This window comes from Zosterops lateralis (assembly GCF_965231275.1).
Source record: "Zosterops lateralis genome assembly, chromosome: 2".
Lineage (NCBI taxonomy): Eukaryota > Metazoa > Chordata > Aves > Passeriformes > Zosteropidae > Zosterops > Zosterops lateralis.
The window spans coordinates 41,959,221-41,979,197 of NC_139763.1; the positions used below are offsets into that span (position 1 = coordinate 41,959,221).

Below are 19,977 nucleotides of genomic sequence, written 5' to 3' on the forward strand. Positions count from 1 at the left end.
CATCTTCACAGTGACCTCTGCAAGCCACAATTATATATGGCACTATGAAATGAATTTTTTAGTAATGCTGTTATTCAGAAAGTTTTAATACACATTCATCTCGTGAGTTAACAAACATTTCCTACGTTTCTATGAAGTACCAATTCTTTCAAGCGAAAAAAGAGAAATTGATTAAATCAATTTTGTGATAATAACTGAAGCTAGTGACAATATGCCTGTCCTCTGCACTCAGTCTGAGTCTCCCTAGACTTAAGTTTGGATTCTTGCTTTAGGCATAAGTCCAGAGAATTTGATTCTAGTGCAGTTATATTTTAAACTTTTTTTTCTTCTGAAAGATCTGTGTCTTTTTGGAGGCTCTATTCATGGGGTTTTTTTATTATTTTATTTCAGGTTTAACAGTGGCTACAATACTATTTGGCATAATAAGAAGTCTTCTGGTGTTCCAAGTTCTTGTCAATTCTGGTCAGAATTTGCACAACAAAATGTTTCAGTCCATTTTGAAAGCTCCTGTCTTGTTTTTTGACAGAAATCCTATAGGTAAGTTTATTAGTTTTAAAAAAAAACCCTCAGTATTTAATGTATCTCCTTGATTGCACAAATTGTACCATTTCTGGACAATTACAATTTGATGGTGTTTTTGCCCTTTCATTGGATTCTTTTGCTTTTTTTACTTAGGCTCTCTAAAGCTAAATTTTTACTTAAACACTTTAAATTTAACAGTGAAATCCTTTTCAATTTCAAACTCAGGTGGTTGATGGTTCGTCTTGCTGTCTTTAAATGCAGCTTACAGAACAGTGAATTAGCTGTAGCTTTGGTGTTGTACATTGACCTGCATTTGCACTGTTGTTCTGATTCAGTTTCACAGAGTGTCTCCTGTATGCTGAACATGTATGAATGCATTTTGTAAAACTGTAATCCAGATCCTTATGTTCTTCAAAAGAAAGGAGAGAGAAGCTGGAGCAGAATGAAGAGAGTGAGGAAGTGGGTGGTACTGATTGACTAGCCAAAGGTTTCTCTTTTACATGAAAAAACAGAAACCTGGTGGTCTTCTCTCCCTTGGAAAAAAATGGACACGGGCTTGTTCTCATAGCACCAGGAGGCATTTAATTCTGAGGATATTTAGGGATGGCTTTATTGTTTCAGAGAAAGGTGATATTCTTTCCAGAGAAAGACTATTTTCAGGAAATAGATACTTGTGGAGAAAAGGTTCATGCCTATGATTTGATGAATGAAATATGTACAATTTAATCTTAAAAACCACCCCTACAACTGCAGAAGTTTAGGGCTGTGTTATATGGCCTATACATGCTTGTATAGTGCTTCCACACTGTAAGTGTGTGAAAATGTAAATTCAAGGCCACTGCAAAGAATTAGAAGGGAAGCTCAGGAAATGAGTTAGTGGAGAGCTAGTGAGAGTGCATACATGAGAAGAAATCCTAGTGGTGATGTGTCAGGGATTTTTCTCTTCTCTCTTGTGTATATGTGTGCAGCAAACACAGTAACTTTATTTTTGATGGTGTACATAATGATCTTGTAAGAATGCCCATAAATCTGGCTCATACAACAAACTAAGAACTAGAGAGAAAACATCAGCAACAATGTAGAGTAACACCAGTTTGCTTTGTAACACTGTGAAGCTCTAATTAGCAGCGTGTTGTAAAACTGACATTCATAAAACCTGCCTGTCGCTGGTATTCACACATGGTTGTGACTCAGATGTGTGTTTCTATTAAACAACAGATATTTTATAATAGAATATTAACTTCAGGATGCATATATTTCTTTCCCTTCATCTTTCTTTTGGTCAGGGTGGCATGCAAAAGTACTGCTGTTCTGATCTCTGCATTATATGAAAAAGGAAAAAAGAGAAGAGAAAAGATGACAATGAGACAATGTTCTTTTTCAGAATTGCAGCATTTAGCAGTTCTGAAATCTGTTTCTATAATCTATATTTCATTGTCTGATTTACATAGGTTTTTTACTGTTATTTATCTTAGAACTTCACATGCTATTTCTTGCATTGAGATGGGATGTATTTTTTTCCCTATCTTTTTTTTAATATGTCTGTGAAAGACGTATTAAAAAGAAATCGAAATTATTAAATGTGCCTTTTCCTAGGGTTGTGATTGTAATGGTTAGGCCAAACTATTAGTTATCCTATCCCATATTAGCAATGTCAGATCTGTCATTTGAGCTTACAGCGTGTTCCCAGTATTAGTGTGAAGTCTCTAAGACCTCAGCAGAAGCAATTGCTGAACTCAATTTTGCTGTTTTATTTATCAAAAAATAATCAGTAATTAAAAAAATGCCACGGCTAGTATTTTGAACACATGGTGATCTGTTTCCAGAGTTGAGGAAGGAAACTTAAATAAATAGACATCCCAAGTTCTTGGTAGTTCTTATTGGGGAAGCAGAGTAACGAGGAGCATCAGGGAGTCGACATTAGGAAATGGAAATGCTTGGTGAATCATGGCATGTCTGTCAGCTCCCAACAGTGTAGATCCAATCAGTCTTCGTGAATAAATGAGATGACTTACTTCTAAAAAAATTATGCTTTGTGAATCAGTTTAGGCATGAGCCCAAGATCTCTCTTTACAGATTGCATTAGCAGTATATAGGGAGTGGAAGGTGTAAAGGGAATAGTAACTAGCATTTTACTCAGATGATAGAAGAATGCCGATGTATTTTTGGAACCTGGATTTCACAGCAGAGAGGGAGAAAAGGAATAAAAGGACTCCTCTCCTGTCTCCCTTCCCAGCCAAGAATATTTGTATGTACACAGATTTCACCTTGCTGTAATTTTGCATAGGTCTAAAGATAGTTAAACATTACTGCATATTTTGCATTGGAAGAACCTTATTAATAAGTGACTGTCTCTCTCTTTCTTTCTTAAGCATTTAGCCTTACCCTACTGGGCTCATAATCCTAAGTGACCAAAGTGTATTGTCTTAGCAAGCATTCAGAAAAAAATTGCCATTTATTTATGACTGAAATTCAAATTTATCAGCAGATATCTCTACTGCATCACTTACACAGCTATTGTGAGAGCTTGATGGGTAGTTGAAGTGTTAATATTTTGGGTTTTATCGCATCTGACTTGTCGGCACTTGTTCACAAAACTCTTTTTTTTGAGTGTAGAATTTGGCTCTCTGGAAAATTCCTTTGCTCTTCTGTCCATATCCCAGCAAGGGAATGACATGCATATCAAAGTATCTGTAAAGCAGGAAGATGTGGACGTTTTCTATTTCACAGTGAATGCTTTATATGTTGCTCTTCATATGTCACTTGCAGGAATAAAAAAGGGTTGATTTCTGTGCATGTCTACCACAAGAGGGCAGCATCATCTGTTTTATCCCAGTCGAGCATTACAGCGGCTTCTTAGAAGGATAACAAAATTCATCTGTTAAGTTTTTGGGGATGATGTTTAAGGAGTGAATTTTCAGCCTCTCTACTCAGCAATAGTAATGTGGTTCCATTCAGTTGTCTTCATTATCTGCAAGAATAGTATTTTCTCCTGATCTTTTACACAATAAGCTTTTCAGCTTCATGTTGTGCTGAGTTCAAGAACTTTTTTCGTTTTGGAAATGGTGGCCAAAAAGTCAGATAACCCTCTAGAGTCAGAAGCATCCCACCAGGGAGAATTTCTTCAGCCATTATTCCTTTTAATTTCTTTTTCAAGATGTTTGTAACGCTTCAAAACAAATTTGTTATAAAGCTGGGTAAAAGAGACCTGGACTTCGGCTGCAAAGTCTTGATTTGCGACTTGCCTGTTTGAAATTAGTTTCTTATTGAATAGTTCAGGAGATCCTACTTTTGACAAACTTCAGGATTTGGTTCAAGATTACTTGCTTAGCTTGTAAATGAATTGTTCTTCTCTGAGATTTAGAGACAGAGATTAGAGAAGGGATGCTAATGTGTAACTGCATCATTTTCAGTTATGATAGTTTTAGTGTAAATTCTGTGTAATTTTGAATTGCATTGAGTTTAGGAAGCTGAAACCTGGTGCTCTGCTGATGGGTGCTGTAAGAAAGAATAGATGATATGCATTAATTTGTTCAGATAAAATAGAAATCTCCTCGCCTTCTAGAGAATCTGTCTGAAATTTAAATTGAACCAGAATCACTACACAAGTGCAGCTTTTTTTTCTTTCCCCTCGAATTGTGTCTCCCCAAACTCTTGGTTCTGACAGTTATAGGAGAAAAGGAAATATTTTGGCAGACTTTACAGCATTTTTGGCCTTCTTGCAAATAAGAAGCACTGAACTGTATGATGGTTGTCCTTGACCTGTTAAATTAACAGATTTCTTTCCCCCCCCGCCCCACAAATGCTTTGTGGAAGCATTAAATAAACATTGATCTCTTTGGCTGCTTACCTAGACTTTGAGATTTGACCAGGTTATAGAGAGAAATATTCGTTTTTGGTTTTGGCAGCCAGAAATGACATGCTGAACTGATAGCTAATAGCAGCACATGAAAGCGAACTCCAAATATAAAAAGATTAAAATATGAAAGAAAGCTGTCGTTATAATGAAGAGTTTGTTTTTCTTTAAGGCATAAGGTTTTAATTATGGTGTTCATAAATCAAGGGCTGAAACGCTTATAATTTAACAGAGAAAGTTTCTTTATAGGATTAAAAGCATGTTCATCAATGCACAAATGACTATCTGCATTTTATCTGACAGAAGTGTCAAATGGGCAATGTTGTTAAAGTGTTTCAACCATATAATATTTGCAACGAATATAGTATTTCAGCAGTCTGAAAATTACAATGCTGATAATGAGGTTGTTAAATTATACTTTATCAGATGGATAGTGAAACTGCTCTAGTTAGTGTACATGAATGTCTGCTTGTTCACACAAGTGATTCTGCTGAACAAGTAGCATGTTTAAACAAGAAATACTGGTCTTAAACGGTGTGATTTACAGTAGGTGGTGTTTTGGCATATCATGCAGTTAACAAGGCAAAGCTTTATGTTAAGATACTTCGTTTGTAGTCTCATTCGTCAGTGATATAAATATTCAGTGGCAGTGCCAGGAGATGTATTGTATTCCTATCTCAATGACTCAATTGCTTTCTATTTTTTTTTTTTTTTTTTTTTTTTTTTTTTTTTTTTTTTTTGAAACAAGATCTGTCCTGTCTTTCTGATGCAGTTTTCAGATATATCCTTGTGGTCAAGATGAATTCTGCAAGGTTGTGAAAAACTGTACCAGCTCTTTTGACAGCTTTCATGTTCTCTTAAGCTAATACAAAAAAATACATTGTCATTTAAGCAGCAGAGGCTTTGTTTTCAACTCTCTGTGCCAAGCTCTAAAGTGCATTCACATGTGCACAGGTTTGTTAGTTTATGTTGAAAAGAAGTCCCTATAGGACAGCCTTTTGTTGTAAAATAAAAACACAGATTCTCCCTTCCGTGTTGGTAATCACTTGCATTTGTTGTTATTAAGATGGCAACACAATGGGTTCCATCAATCATCAAGATCCTTAACAACCACACAACGTTGTAAATATTATGTTTGGGTGTTTGAGTGGAACAGCTCGTCACTGAAGTAGGTGTGGTAATTAAAACCTGTTAGGTTGCTACATGTGTTAAAGAAAAAACCCTTTAATGTTCTTTCCATATAACAATGGCGATATGTACTTTAAATCTTATCAGGGTGTGATTATTAAATGATATTTTATGGGAGTTGCTCATTTACTGTTAGTATTATCATGGCTTTGTTAAGAGTTTAAATAGTCTTATACTGCCATGTGTTTTATCAGCATTATGATTCTGTCAAGAGCCTTACAAAGTTGATTGCTATAGGAGTAGTCTTTAAAGTCAGTAAATGGCACTCTAGAGTTGTGTTTACATTTATTATCTATTAGTGTAACTCGATTCAACTCTATCCTATTCTTTTCTGCAACAATAATTGAATGAAACTTGGCCATAAACAGATGAGACAAGCCCATTACATTTTCAGTTCACCGAGTCAGAGCTCACCCCATTTATGCCTGATATGGGAGATAAAATTAAAAGCTTTACAGAAAAGCTGTTTGTAGGAGGGGATGAGACATTATTTGATAGGGAAATAGCGTGAAGCTTGTACTGACAGCCACTTCCAAGTGCAGCCTCCTGCTTCCCCGGCACAAGATTCTGCGTCCCTTCGTAGGGATTTTCTATCTTCTTCACATTAAGATCCCCTGGTGGGGAAAACAGCCTGCTGTGAAACTCATTTCTGACCATATGCTGACCTGCCCAGATACTGCAAAGTATAGTGTTTTCATTTACTGAAGCAGCTGCAGAGAGAGCTGCTCTCACCCCACCTTAGCTGAGCAAAAAGGAGGCATGGAATGTTGAGCAAGACAGGGAAGCCTAATTAAAAATACTGGCTTTAGAAGACTGCACAGAAACTGTTCAGAGACATCTCTTTCCTGCAAGTGTAGCTGGAAAATAAAAATGAAACTTTGTTTTAGTCTTGCATAGATGGCATGCTGTTTTGGGGAGATTTGTGGTAATGAGGAACTAAATGTTGGTTAAAGACACTTAGAAAACAGAGGGAGAGACTGCTGTAATATTGATGGAAAACTGCAAGGGGCTTCAAAAAAGGGCCCAACTGAGGTGATACAGCTACAAATAAGCTTTTAGAGATAATCCAAAATGGAGTTTTTTTTTTTTTTTGGTTTTTTTTTTTTTTTTTTTTTGATAATAACTATTTTGAATTTGTACCTTTTTTATTGTTTTTAATCTGTTTATAAATTGTGGAATGCTGCTACAACTGCTGTGGATAGTGGCAACTGGAGGTGCCACATGGATAGAATGTTCTTGCTTGCCTATTTTGCACAGGAAATGAACATTTCTGAGAAATGAGCAGAAACTTATCAAAACTCCGTTCATTCAACCTTGGAACAAGGCATAAGCATTTCCAAAAATAAATTACTTTGGAGAAGAGCTGGGCAGGGATGATGAACAGCCAGGTGGTGAGACCACGTATATGGAATGTGGGAAAGGCAGACCAAGTCTCTCTCCCTCTGGTTCAATGTGAGCCTTGAACATGTGGCTCCCCCATACTGGGTGAGAGCTGTGCACGTCAGCCTCTTGGCTCTCCTGGGCCCTTGGCTGTGCCATAGCCTTCCACTGCTGGCCCTTATGGACACACAGATGTTGTTGGACCACTGTGGTGTTTGCAGAAGAAACTAGCCCACTTTGATGGGGTGTTTTGGGTTTTTTTGTTTAGTCTGAGTAGATGGGAATTAAAATGGAACAAACACTATCACAGTGCAAACTCATTTCATTAGCACTGTTCTGCTTTATACTGCACAGAATTCTTTCTCCCAGATGATCCTAGGTAATCTGCACTGCAGCATCTGGGCGAATTAATTAGTTGAGTTTTCTTTTTTTTTTTTTTTTTTTTTTTTTCCTTCAGATTGCCAGCATCTTGAAGATTATGCAACAAGTGAAGATTAGTTTGTGCCTGTGGTGATCTTGTAGAGTGTTTGGAAACAAAAGGCGCTTCTCGATCCAAAATTAAAATTTTAGTGTAGAGAAGAATGGCTGTTGTGTGTGAATCTGCCTGTTTTGGCAATCCAGACTAAAGCCCAAAGAATAGAAATAACAGCAGAAGCAGAGGTATTGAATCGAACTTGACTTCAGTGTGTTGTTTGGTTTAAAAAATACAAACTTTAGCTTATTTACAAATGGTAACAATACAGCATTGCTTGCTGCCTTCCACCCTGTCTTCCCCAGATAATTTTTTTTTCCTTCATCAAAATCATTAGGTACTTTGTCTGGGCCTTTTTGTTGTGTATTCATGTGAATACATACGCAGAACCTCCTTCAGGTTTTGATTTTTGATGTCATTTTATGAAAGATAATGTTACATTTGGAGAGGGCAACATTATTACAAGCTGTATGTGTTGATAGCTGCCAGCCTTAAGAGAGCTTTTCAAAGTGTTCTAAAATAGCATCAAGTATATGAAGAACATTTTTTTGTTTGTTTTATTAGTTACTGGACAATAGTAATTAGAGTGGTAGTGTGTAATGGACAATAATTATTGCTTGTGGCTATACTGACCTTGAGGCAGGTAGCTTGAAACTGGAAACTGCACGTTGTTTGGGGTTTGTTTTAATGTTCATTTAAATTTGGGCTCTTGTTGAACATTTTCCTAGGTGATTCTTACTTACCTACTTGAGTTGCCATAGCTTTTGATTTCAGCTTGAGGAGAATATTTAGTTGTGGTGGTCCCAAAGGGAGGTTGTGGAATGAGGAGGTTTCTGCAAAGTCTGGACAGGCTGGGGCTGCCTTAGCTATTACTCACCTAATGCTGAGTGGGAAGTTGTATTCGCGGAGCCAGCAGGCAAAGCAAGCTGCTGTATGGCAGAAAGGTGGCAGAGTCTTCATTCTCAGCTCTTTGGTTCAGAGTAGAGTGCCTTTTGTGCTCAGGAGGTGGTTTTGATTTTGTGTTCTTCTTTGCACTGTTGTAAAAAAATTTTAAATGACTTTCAACCTGTTTTGTCTTCTAGTTGTAGGATCCCTTCATTTACCAGTTTAAAAAAGAGCATAAAGATCACTGTTATTTCTCAAATTTGAGCTTTTATCATGTGCTACTTGTGCAACATTTATGACATTTGAAAATTCAAAAGGAGTTGAGAGTTCAACTTTTCATAAGGTTATGGTTTTTCTGTCCACTGACATGGTTCTGGTCAGTTTTCATCCACTCTGTACTGAATTAATCCTTTGCTTTCTGTGTCCAGGAATGCTTCTTTTCCTGCCCTCTTTCAAGCATAAGTCTTCACTAGCTTGAGTTAGTGTTGGGGCAGAGAGTGCAGAATAATCTGAAGGTGCTTGGAAATCTGAGAGGGTGAAGATTTGGAACTTGGACATTCTTGCTAGCAATTCTAAGGAGTAATAGATGGAAGAGAGATGGTCTAACTCTTTTTCAGTTTTCTTTTTATCAGATGTGATGAGTTTTCTCTGTGTGTGTGGTAAACCTCTTTTTTTCTCAATGAAGTTACTGTCTCTTTAATATGTAAATGATGCAATGCAGAATATTGCTAATTCATGTGTAGGCAAGAAAAAACACTGCTTTGTGGTAAACTTCCCTTCATTAGGAATACATGTTTCTTTGTCCCTGTGTGTGTTCATTTCTCAGCATAATTTCATGTTCATGAGTTCAAATGTTCACAACCCAAAATAAATAGTTTAGTCTACATTTTAGGCAAAATTCCTACATCTGTTCTTAAGATGTCATAATTAATTTCTCATACAGGAATACTGTCCTTGTCCCATCCTTTCTAGGACATGCCAGGAGGACAGTAAGTGATTAGATGCCAGGGGCATTTGCTCAGTGTTGGGTTTTTCCCTGCTCTCTCCTTTTCAATGTGAATACTTAAAGCTGCAAACTTTACACTATCTTGTTCCTCTCTTCCTCTAGAGCACTTTTTTTTTTTTTGTTTAGAATCTGTCATGCTGATCTTTGGAGAAGAGGCGATGTCTTCACTTAGGGAGTTAAGTCCCTGTGCTTAATTATGGGTATCTAGATTTGGAAAGTGCCACTTAGATTAAGAGTAAGAAATGAACCATATTTTAAATATATTTTTTTAAATATATATGTATATGTATAGCCCCATATGCTTTCCTTCAGGTTGGTATAATACTTCTTTCCTTTCTTCCTTCATTAATTCACTAGTCTCCTTTTAGAAGTTCTCCTCTCTCCTGTCTCAACAACCAGCCAAAAGTAAACAATTACAGTTAGCTTTCCAGAATATTTCTGGTATTTCCTGACTAAAAAAATATTGAAATGATTTAAGGAAGAGTTGGTGGTTCTTACCTTTAGTCGGCTGATGTTCCCTTACCATTGGAGAAAAAATAATTATTATTTGGTGCCCCTTTGAGACAAAAGGTACCTGCAGAAACCTCTGCAAATTTAAAGCCCCAGAACTGTGAAATAAAGATGATTTTAGCTTTAGAAGTGTCCATCTTTTTTTTTTTCTATTAAACTAACAATATATAGAGAAATTTTTTTCATCAGTATTTTCAACAGAAAACTAGTTATGCTAGGCTTACTCTAATATTAAGAAATCTTATCTAAGGAGCGCTCTCAAAATAAAGCCAAATTTGAGAGAAAAAAGTGCCTTGAGGTTTTTATAAAGCTGACAAGTTTTAATATTCCAAATACATAGTGACAATGATCTTTTTTCATAATTAAGCTACAAGTATGAGTTAATATTGAATTCAAAGCCATTCACTGAATGCTGCTTATATTTAAAGCCCCAAAAATCCCCAAGAGAAAAAATGGAAAAAACAATCCCAACATATTTTTTTAATTCAGATAAGAAAAAATAAACTCTGCAGCACCTCAGTTTAATAACCAATGTTGCTCAGCTGCTACCGAAGGCTTAAGGACAGTGTTTAGAAGTGATTGTTCAGAAGTAAGTGTTTCTCTAAGATTATGAGGGCTTATACAGATGATTTTGTTCACCTGCTGTGTGTTCAAGAGTGGCAATGTCCAATCTGACGCTTTCCAGAAGTGTTTGTTTGCTTGAAAAAATAGAAACATTCCTGTGGAGAAATAGGATTTAATTAATTTTTGTCCCATCTTAGTCACATGCTAAAGCACTATTATTATGTACTTTTAATAGAGACACAAATGTTTAGGGAAATGCAAAATCCCAGCTTTCTGAAATGATCTGAGATGTTTTTAGCTTAAAATATAGTGCTGTGAGCGCTGCTTAATTTGTTAATACCTTCCTGCTCTGCCTCTGTTGTTTGTACTTCTCATGAGATGCAAGGTGTTAAAATGCTTGTTAAGTGCTTGTTATTAATTTTAAAATGGGCATGGAAGTGTTTTGAATAGAAATCTTATGTATTGTTCAATTAAATGGGCAGAAAGAGAACAAGTTAGTACAACCGAAAGACAGTACATTTAGATTAGATATTAAGATATTAGATATTTAGATTAAATATTAAGAAAAAATTCTTTGCAGTGAGGCACTGGCACAGGTTTTCCAGGCAAGCCTGTGTATCCTTGGGAGTGTTCAAGCCACCTTGGATGGGGCACTTAGCAACCTGGTCTTGTGGAAGGTGTCACTGCCCACTGAAGGGGGGTTGGAGCTAGGTCATCCTTAAAGTCCCTTCCAGCCCAGGCCCCATTCTATGTTTCTTTGATTTATGGGTCTTGGCAAAACAGAAAGATACATTCCTTCTTTGACTCCCTGAGGAGGAGATACAAAAATACTCTTCCAGCTAGTGACCTGCAGCACTTAGGTAGCTTTGGGTTGTATCTGAATTACTACGAAGTAAATGTGATGAGAAAAAAGTTTCAGCATGGAAGAAGAAGGTTTTGACGACCTTACATACCTCTCAGATTTGGTGCTAAGCAGAGATTTATACTTTAATCTCATCTTTAAACAGGTGTTGGTTCTTCGTAATGGAATTTGACCTGCAGGATGGACAGAGAATGCTGTTAGTATAAGAGAAAGTGTGATGGGTGTAACATTTCCTCCTTAGACCAATTTTTCCTCTTGCTTTATGCCTTTCTGCTGTGATACCAAAGCAATTCAGAGAGGAAACAGAGCAAGGAGGGCAGTTACTTTAATTAGTGAATTTTATCCTCAAAGGCTTTTCGATCTAATTTGGTCTTCTGATTTTCTGTTGATTCTTCCAAATGCTTCAGACTTAGTCAGACAAAAGCCTTTTTCTTCACAACTGTCAAATTTCATTGACTCTCGAGTCTTGGTGATAGAGCTTAATTGTCAGCAAAATAAGTCTTGGTTTCTGTAAATTGTTTGATCCTCAATTGGTTTAGAAGTGACAATATACTTCCATTTACAGGGTTTAGATAATGTTTTCATGCGGCATGTGGAGCAAAGTTGGACCAACCAAAAATATTATTTCAGTTGTTTTCTGTCAGGAAGGCTTAGACAAAGAGCTTAGTCTCAGATCCTTTAGAGTTCAAGTATCTGCCACTAGGGGCAAAAATTATTTTCCTGTAGGCATTCATCTTTTATTGTAGATTTACTGTGCTGCTTCACTTGGTTGATAATCTAATTTAAACCTCAGAGATGATTCATACCTCCTCAAGGGGATTCACAACTAGTTTAAATTGTCTGATGTGAGAACTTTTCAGTTCTTCTAGGATCACTTTTCTGAACATAATGGTCCTTTGGGTGTTTGAATGCACTGAGGAGGAAAGAATGTAACCCATGCAAGTGATAACACTTGAGAGATACAGTTTTACAACATACTTTGGATGTTTTTTCAAATTTATTTGGATATCCAGTTCAGGTAACTTGTGATGTCATGACTTAATTTAGGTCCTAATCATGCCAAGTGGTCTATTGTGGGCAAACCTCTGCAGTTATGAGCATGGTACCTGTTGAAGTAAGGAACTTTCTGGAAGGTGGAATAGACCATGTACTGTGCTAGAGACTTTTGTTTCATAAGCCCAGCATTTTGTATACCTGTAATATGACAGTTTTTCAGACAAACATTGGATTATGAAAGATTACAAAACCTTGGTGTCAAGAGGCATTTTCAATTTCCATTCACAGAAAAACAAAAGAATCAAACAAAGAAACAAACCCCCAATTGTGCAGAAAGTCCTAAAAGGTTTTAGAATGATCCAAAGACTTAAACTTGTTTGTGAGCCCTTCCTGGAGGTATGACCACTGTATAGTTGACCACTAAGAACTTTAGGAATTGAATGTTCATATTAGGAATGTGAACTGCTATTTGAGGACTTCTTCTCTAGAGTCAGGCAAGAACAAAATAGACATTTGGGAAATGAAGAGGTTTTGTAAATACCATTCAGCTATGATGAAAAGTTTATTGAATGCTTTTCATATGCATTCTGAAATTAAGCTACAGTTTGAAAACTATCAGAGCCAACATTAGTTCTCCAAATGTTCTAATTAAATAAACTACTATGCTAAGTTGTTTCTAATTAATACTGGGTAATTTTAATAGTGGTTGGGTTTTAAACACAGTTTTGCCTTTTGTGGTTCTTTTGCTTGGAGGTATAGTTTTGTTTCGTATGTTTTAACGATGTATCCACAAATTGATCCAGAATCAAGTTCTGTGCTCATGCTGTTTTGGGAAGAGGGAAACAAAAACACAAGATAATTTTCTCATTTGCTTTCATTATTGTATGTGTATTTTTCCATTTTTTTCTTGCCTTATTAGAAATTGGGTGTCTTTTTCAGTGCAGAATAATGGCAAAGCTGTTGTCTTGAAAGAACCTGTCCCAAAATGTCTAGGGCCAGATTATGATCAGTGATTATTTGCAAGATTTTAAATGTATATTACAAAATATAACTTGTGCTTCAGGTCCATGAGAGGATTTAATAGTGGTTTATGTATTGGTTGTGGATACTTAAGTGATAGGTATTTTTGTCATAATCTTTACATGGCTCTTCTAATTGTTCTGTCTGTTACAGTCCTGGAACTTGTTTCATCCTAATGTGTCTGATGTACTTTCAGCAGAAAAGCTGCTGGTTTAAAAAAGCAACAAAACCAAATTGTGATGAAAATGGGTGTCAGGTAAAGAAAATCAATGCATAAGTAAGTGAACTGTTAAAATCCAATGACAGACACATTTTGGAGGAAGAAAGAAAACTCCTACCAATAATTCCTTTACCTGAAATCTTAATTTGCCTTGTGAAATCTTAAGACCCTGTGTCAATGAAATTAAGCAAACTAATCAGAATATACTCTAAAGACTAATGAGACACAACCACCCATCTGTTTCCCCTGCAGTTCTATAGTTAGCAGAGTGAAATATGCTCCTGTAAGAGCAGTTTAAAGCAAGAAGTAACTAGAATCTGCTGGATCGTTTTCTAGATGTGTGTCTTCCTTTCTCTGTCAGAGTATAACATTGTGAATAGTCTGTATGTGTCCAGTGCCTATGGTTATGCAGCATGTGCTGGATGCACTTTGCCATCTTCCTTCAGGTGACACTGGCTTTTGACTTCCACAGTTCTAGTTTGGGAACTGTTTCAGAACCTGATCTCTCCCTTGTTGTATTTCCCATTTTTCAGTGTAAAACACCCTTTCTGTTGCCTTTCTGGCTCATGTGTTATTCCCCTATCTAGCTCTTCTTGTCACTCTGCATTTCCAAAACACCAGTTCAGGCACTTCTGTTTTTAAGTGTTGCAATCACCTTGTGTGCACTTTCTGTTCTCAGTTGCTTTGTCCCCAACTCTTCCACACTTCCTAGCCTGTGTCTCACTGCGTTGGGCTTTGTGCCTTGGTTGTGTGTGGGATGACATTTGTACCTAGAACTTGTGCCATGTCATGGTGAAGGAGAATGGAAGAACCAATGTTGAAGGAAGAGAGAGAAGAGGAAATGGGGAGTGGCTATGCAGTGAATGAAGCTGAGGGTGAAGGAGAGGACACAAGCAAGCGGGGCAAAAATTCAAGTCAGTATATACACAAAACTCTCAATATCCAAACACCCCAGGTTTGGTGAGGTCTGTGGCTACCAGCTTGTCTCTTGACAATTCTGTCTTGCAGCTGCTCCCCAGGGCCAGATGGAGGGAAGATCTTTTCTTATTCTTACAGCCCCAGAATACTGTGAGGGAGTCTAACAGGAACTGTAGAGAGGAGCATGCCTTGATGCACATTAGCCTTCTCCCCATGCAAAGCTTTTACTGTTTTGTGCACCTACTAAATGGAGCAGTTGGCACATTCCAGTGTTTTTAACTCCCTCCCTCATAATTTTTTTTTTTTATCTTTTATGCTTACATCTTTGTTACTTCCTGCTCACTGTGCACTAAAGTTCATCCACAAGCTGGCACTTTTTCATCTTAAAATCATCTCTTGAGATGCACCAGTAGCATTGTAACCACATTACACTGACAGCAGTTAAACATAAGGGTGGGGAAAACTCATTAATTCCATGACCCCTTTGTGTTCCTGTATTTTAGAACACATCTTGTCCTGCAACTTTCTGTTCCAGCTTACTGCTCCATCTTCCCCTAGCTCGTTATTCCTTCTGTAGTCAATTGTGTTGGTTCCTCTTAACTGACACAACAAACTCTTCAGGGCAGGGCACATTACACATGGCTACATGATGGTCCAGCTTGCCTCCTAGTGAGGCTCTGCCTCCTGTTCCAGATACATTCATCCTCTTCTGGGTGTTTCTGACATGCAAAGAACAAATGGCAGCATTCTCAGGAGTCCCTTGTTGCGAGCAGCACTCTTCTGTTTCAGCCTGTTTATTTATTTAGGAGTTCATACTGCTGGACAGCTGTAAATCAGAGCTTCACAGTGAAGTCTGTCTTTGAACTGAACAAAACCAAAAGGGTTTGTAAATTGTATTCACTTCTGCTTGAATGATGGTTCCGTCAAGTAATATTTTCCTTCTTGATGTGTGTGAATTTTTTTCTGTGTTCATAGAGAAGTGAAGAAATGTTGCTGTTAACATATTTATCATTCTAAGTCTCTTATTATTTAAAAGCCATGAAAAAGAGGAAATTATCAGATTTTTTCTTTAATTTTAAGCAACATACATGTAAGCATATGGTTTTAATTTAACCTCTAGCATTCAGCTGTCAAAAAAATCTATGGGAATTTATTTAAGGTGTATTTATACATAAACATTAAAGGTTCTTTTGTTTTGATATATGCACGACTAATGTTTTAGTGTGGTCAGCAGCTACTTCTCATTTGTAGCTGCTTATTTCTAGTATATTTTTCTTCTTTGTTTCTGGGATGATGCTTTCTAATAGTTGCCCAGTAGAGGAGTACAGTAGAGTTAAAGGCAGTGCAGTATAACTTTTCAAACTGCTTAGCATTTAATAATGTAATTATTAAAATATCTTTCTTTTAATGTAGTAAATAAAATACACAGTAGAGAAGAGGTCATATTTGGGTTTTTTTTCTCATTTGATTTCATTTAGTGTTGTTAATTACGGTTTAGGCTGTAAGGAAATTTACTTTATAGTGATACTTGTTTCCCCAGAAGCCAACGGCCTAAGGAAATGCGTTGTCAGAATATGTATATTCTCTTGGACATAACTTCTGGAATAAAACTCTTGGGTTGTGGTTGCCTTCAGCTTTTCTGAGACAAAAGGCTTTTGGTTGTTTCTCAGGCAAGATTTGCAAGTGGAGTTTGGTGCCAGTCACAAAACAGAAGAGTAGGTGAAGTCATCCCTCCTTACCCCATAAAGCTTGCTCCTCCGGCAAGGATCCATTCTGTGCCCTAATTAGCCCCCCCAAAAAACCCAAAGGATTTCATTCCAGCCGTAGACCCTCCCATGCTGGTTGCTGTAGCCTTCAGGTACACACCCATTTACCACCTTCTGCAGCCATACTTTGTGCTGAGTTTTCCAAAGGGTGAGTAGCTTCAAGAGCAGGGACTGAAGGTGACCTACAGCAGAAGTGCCTGCAGTAGAGAATTAACATGCCTGCTGGACAGATGGGTGACCCATCCTCAGTGTATTCTCTGTGACTGCTGAAAATAACACGTTCCTCTGGATCACTATCCCACCTTTGCCTCTCTCTCTGACCCCCAGGCTTGGCTGTACTTTTATAAACAGGATTTCCCAATATCTTATTTTGTGAATGGTACCTAAGTTGTGAATATAGTTGTTACCAAATGTTATGTGACTTTCCCCCAACATGTGGTTTAAAAAGTCCCAAATTGAAGCAAAATATTTATTTTCATGGGGCATGAGGGTGTGGGGTGTGTCTTCTTTAACACAAAGGAAATTTTCAAAGAGAATGCTTTGATTATTTGCACAGCAGACTAAGTGAGCTTTCTGATAGCTATACCAGAATATCTCTTGAGTTCTGTAGTAATGACATTCCAGGTGAGGCAGGAAAAAAATCCATTGAAAATTGTCCAGTGTCATCCATTGCACATTGTAGATAGCCAATGGATTTTTTAAATAATTTTTTTACCAGTGGCTTTTTTATAGTAGGGGTAGTTAGAAAGGAAAACATATTTTGGAATCAGTACATGGGTATTTAATGAAGGAATTTTATAGAGAACCCTTCCTTTCCAAAGAGTCATGTATTCCAGAAGAAGAGGGAAAGAAAAAGAAACTGAAGAAAAAGAAACTAAAGAAAAATGAATGATCAGACTGAAGGGACATGCCAAACAAAAGAGAAGGGTTTACAGAGTCAGATGAAGATGTGAAATGCCTCTGCTGTTTGGCCTGTCCAGAGGCTTTATCCTCAGAATGGGTGGGCTAGGTAGAGGCCAGAAGTCTTGGCTGTCCCAGGACAGCTTCTATAGAATTCAGACCCTATAGACTTCTGAACAGAAGAAACAGTCCCTACAGAATTCTATTTCATGGTTCCAAAAAAGGGAACAAGATGAATGGGAATCTGAATATATGACTGGCAAAATATGGCATATTATTTGTTTTTGGAATTATAACCATATAGCAGTGATAACCAGATGGCAGTTTCAACTAAGATTTCACAAGTCAAATGCTTTATATTCAGTTATATCCTATTTCTTCGTTGTCATTTTAGACTGCAGTGATGATTGAGCCCCTCTAGCTTCAACACCAGTTTTAAAAAAGGGAAGGAGGAAGAGACAAACAGTGAAACATTGGAAATTAAGATTCTTATTATGAGAATTATCTTTAGGAGGTAGAATGGTAAGAAAAGCAACAAATATGACCAGATTTGCAAGAGCTATGTGAGACCCACCCCAATATTTTCTGAAATGCAATATTTAAAGCCTATTCTGAATCAAGTCTTGATAATATAAATAGCATAGGGAAATTCCTTTTTGTTGTTGGAAAAACCTTACCAGGAAGGCGACATATATTTCCTTTTTTATTTTAATTCTTGCATTGATGTGTATTTATGTATCGCTCCCAAATATGAAAATAGCTCTGATAGCTGTTTTTCTCCTCTCATGTAAGTATTCCAGTAACAAAATACTCTTCAGATATTTCAGTCCATCTTGGTTTGTAGTATTGTTTAATTTTTTGTAAGCTCCTCCTCCAGCAAAACAGCACTTGAGATATATTTTCAGCCCAAATTGGATTTGTAGCAGAAAGAACTAGACTATACAAGTGCTGTTTCAGAAGTGGGTGCATTTGTGGTTAAATATTTTAGTGAAGAATTAAATTCATAATCTTGCTTGTAGAAAGTCAATATAAGACTACATTTTTAGATATTTTTTAGATTCCTATTATAGAGATACTTTGAAATGTGGTGAGTAGTTGAAATAGGTAACTTTATGTATGAAAAATAAAAAGACGGTGGTGTAAATCAATGGAAAATTTTGTCAGTAATGTATAATATGACATCTTTTTAGAGGCCAATTGATAAGAAGTTGCAAATGGTTACCATTTTTAGGTTTTTTCCTCTTCTGGAAGAGTAAGGAGGCCAGTTGTAACTCTCCTGTACCCCCCTCCTCTACAGAAATACCTTTTTTTTTTTTTTTTTTTTTTTTTTTTTTTTTCTTCTTTCTTTCTTTCTTACCTTTTTTTTTCTCAATTGGACTATGTCCCTTAAAAATGGGACTTAAAAGTCATGTTGCTTATGTTGAAGCATGCAGCAGAAATTAAGTTCTGCTGTATTTTGGCAGTACATTAGATTTGGTGGCATCATTTTAGGCTGAGGTTTTTTTTTTGTTTGTTTCAGTATGCTTAAATGTAGAATTTTTTTCATTAAACTGAGGATAACTTAAAATAGCTTCAGTGGATGAATTAAAAATGGAACAAAGAGGATATCCAGAACTTAACTTCTAGAATGGTTAGAACTTTGTTCTGGCAATCTGCATCACAGGATTATGTATTAGAAGTTTGATATTACTCCAGGAATTGGAGGGGGTTGCAGGTGTCTGCTTCCATTGTCATTCTAATTATGAAGCAGAGGTGTAGTTTTGTACTCAGGTTCTAGCATAAAACTTCTTGCCAGAAGTTTCTACTTTTAAATGATTTTGAATCTTCCTTTCACAATCAATTATTGGGTATGATTGCAGGGATCAATAATTAGAAAATTGCTAATGAATATATTATCCCAGCTCTAGCATTCTTTTTTAAAAGGGATCATTTTGTTAGTAAGTATCATACAGCACCCAAGTTAAATTCTGTTCTGTAAATGCTGTTACATCTGGAATTGTAACCAGCTTAGTTAATGGGTTGCAATACAATGGGAAAGACAGTTGGGCAGTGCAAGAAGGTATTTTGAGATTTGCCAAGAAAGCAGTGTTCAGAAAGAAGGAAAGTTACAATTGCCTCCCTTTCTCCACACAATCAAGAAGTTTTTCCTTTGTGTGCTTCTGTTTTTAATGGAGACCTTAGATAAAATTTCTGCATTGTATCTTATGTGAGGAGACTTTGGCTGGTTATAACAGATGTTAATACATGTGCTCTTCTGAGTACACCCAGGAAAAAGGCAAATCAACTGTACCACATAAATTACCAAAGGGATAAAAAAAAATTGTGTAGAGCGTTGACCTGTTTTGGTTTGCCGCAGCAGAGTAATTCCAATCAAGGGTATGTATGGACTAGAAAGCTCCAGAAACAACTGTACAGTTAGCATCAATGTATTTGGACTAGGTAATGTAGATGTCTCCATCAGCAGTAAAAATAAAAATTCATTTCCAAAGAAGCCTGTTTTCTTTTTTTATCTTTATCATAGTTATTCTTCTTCCTTTAAATCCTACACTTAGAAATAAGATCAAACACAGTGTTTGTGTTTTCTTCTGGTTTCCTAACTGTTTTCTTGTTTGACAGCATTTGTGTAAAAAGTCCTTTTCAAGTAGTAAATTAATTTGGATGGAAGGCTTCCCACCTGAATTCATTACATGCTGGCAGTTTAGATAAATGGATATTATGATCTCAGCATATTTCGGCCCAGCACCACTGTGCCTGTTTGCAAATGTCTAAGAAAGTGATAATATTCCTATCAGTTTCAGACTGCTAAAGAAAAAAATGGGGTAGAATTTCTTATTTATATTTATAGGATGCCTGTGGGGAAGACAGCAATGCTGTATATGGCAGTTTGTGTGGACATGTGGTGCTAAACATGT

General features: G+C 36.7%; 1 protein-coding gene across 4 annotated transcripts in view; it reads left to right on the top strand.

Annotated features, from left to right (window-relative positions):
• The window catches only part of ABCC4 (ATP binding cassette subfamily C member 4 (PEL blood group)), a 141,204-nt gene that overhangs the window by 50,072 nt on the left and 71,155 nt on the right, over positions 1-19,977 (top strand). For all 4 annotated transcript variants that reach the window (XR_014589291.1, XM_083854651.1, XM_083854649.1 and 1 more), the window contains exon 19: positions 391-537. Coding sequence is in view for 3 of the 4 variants with exons in the window: in XM_083854651.1 (XP_083710777.1) it covers positions 391-537 (147 nt within the window). In the remaining variant the exon portion in view is untranslated. The remainder of the gene's footprint in view (positions 1-390; positions 538-19,977) is intronic.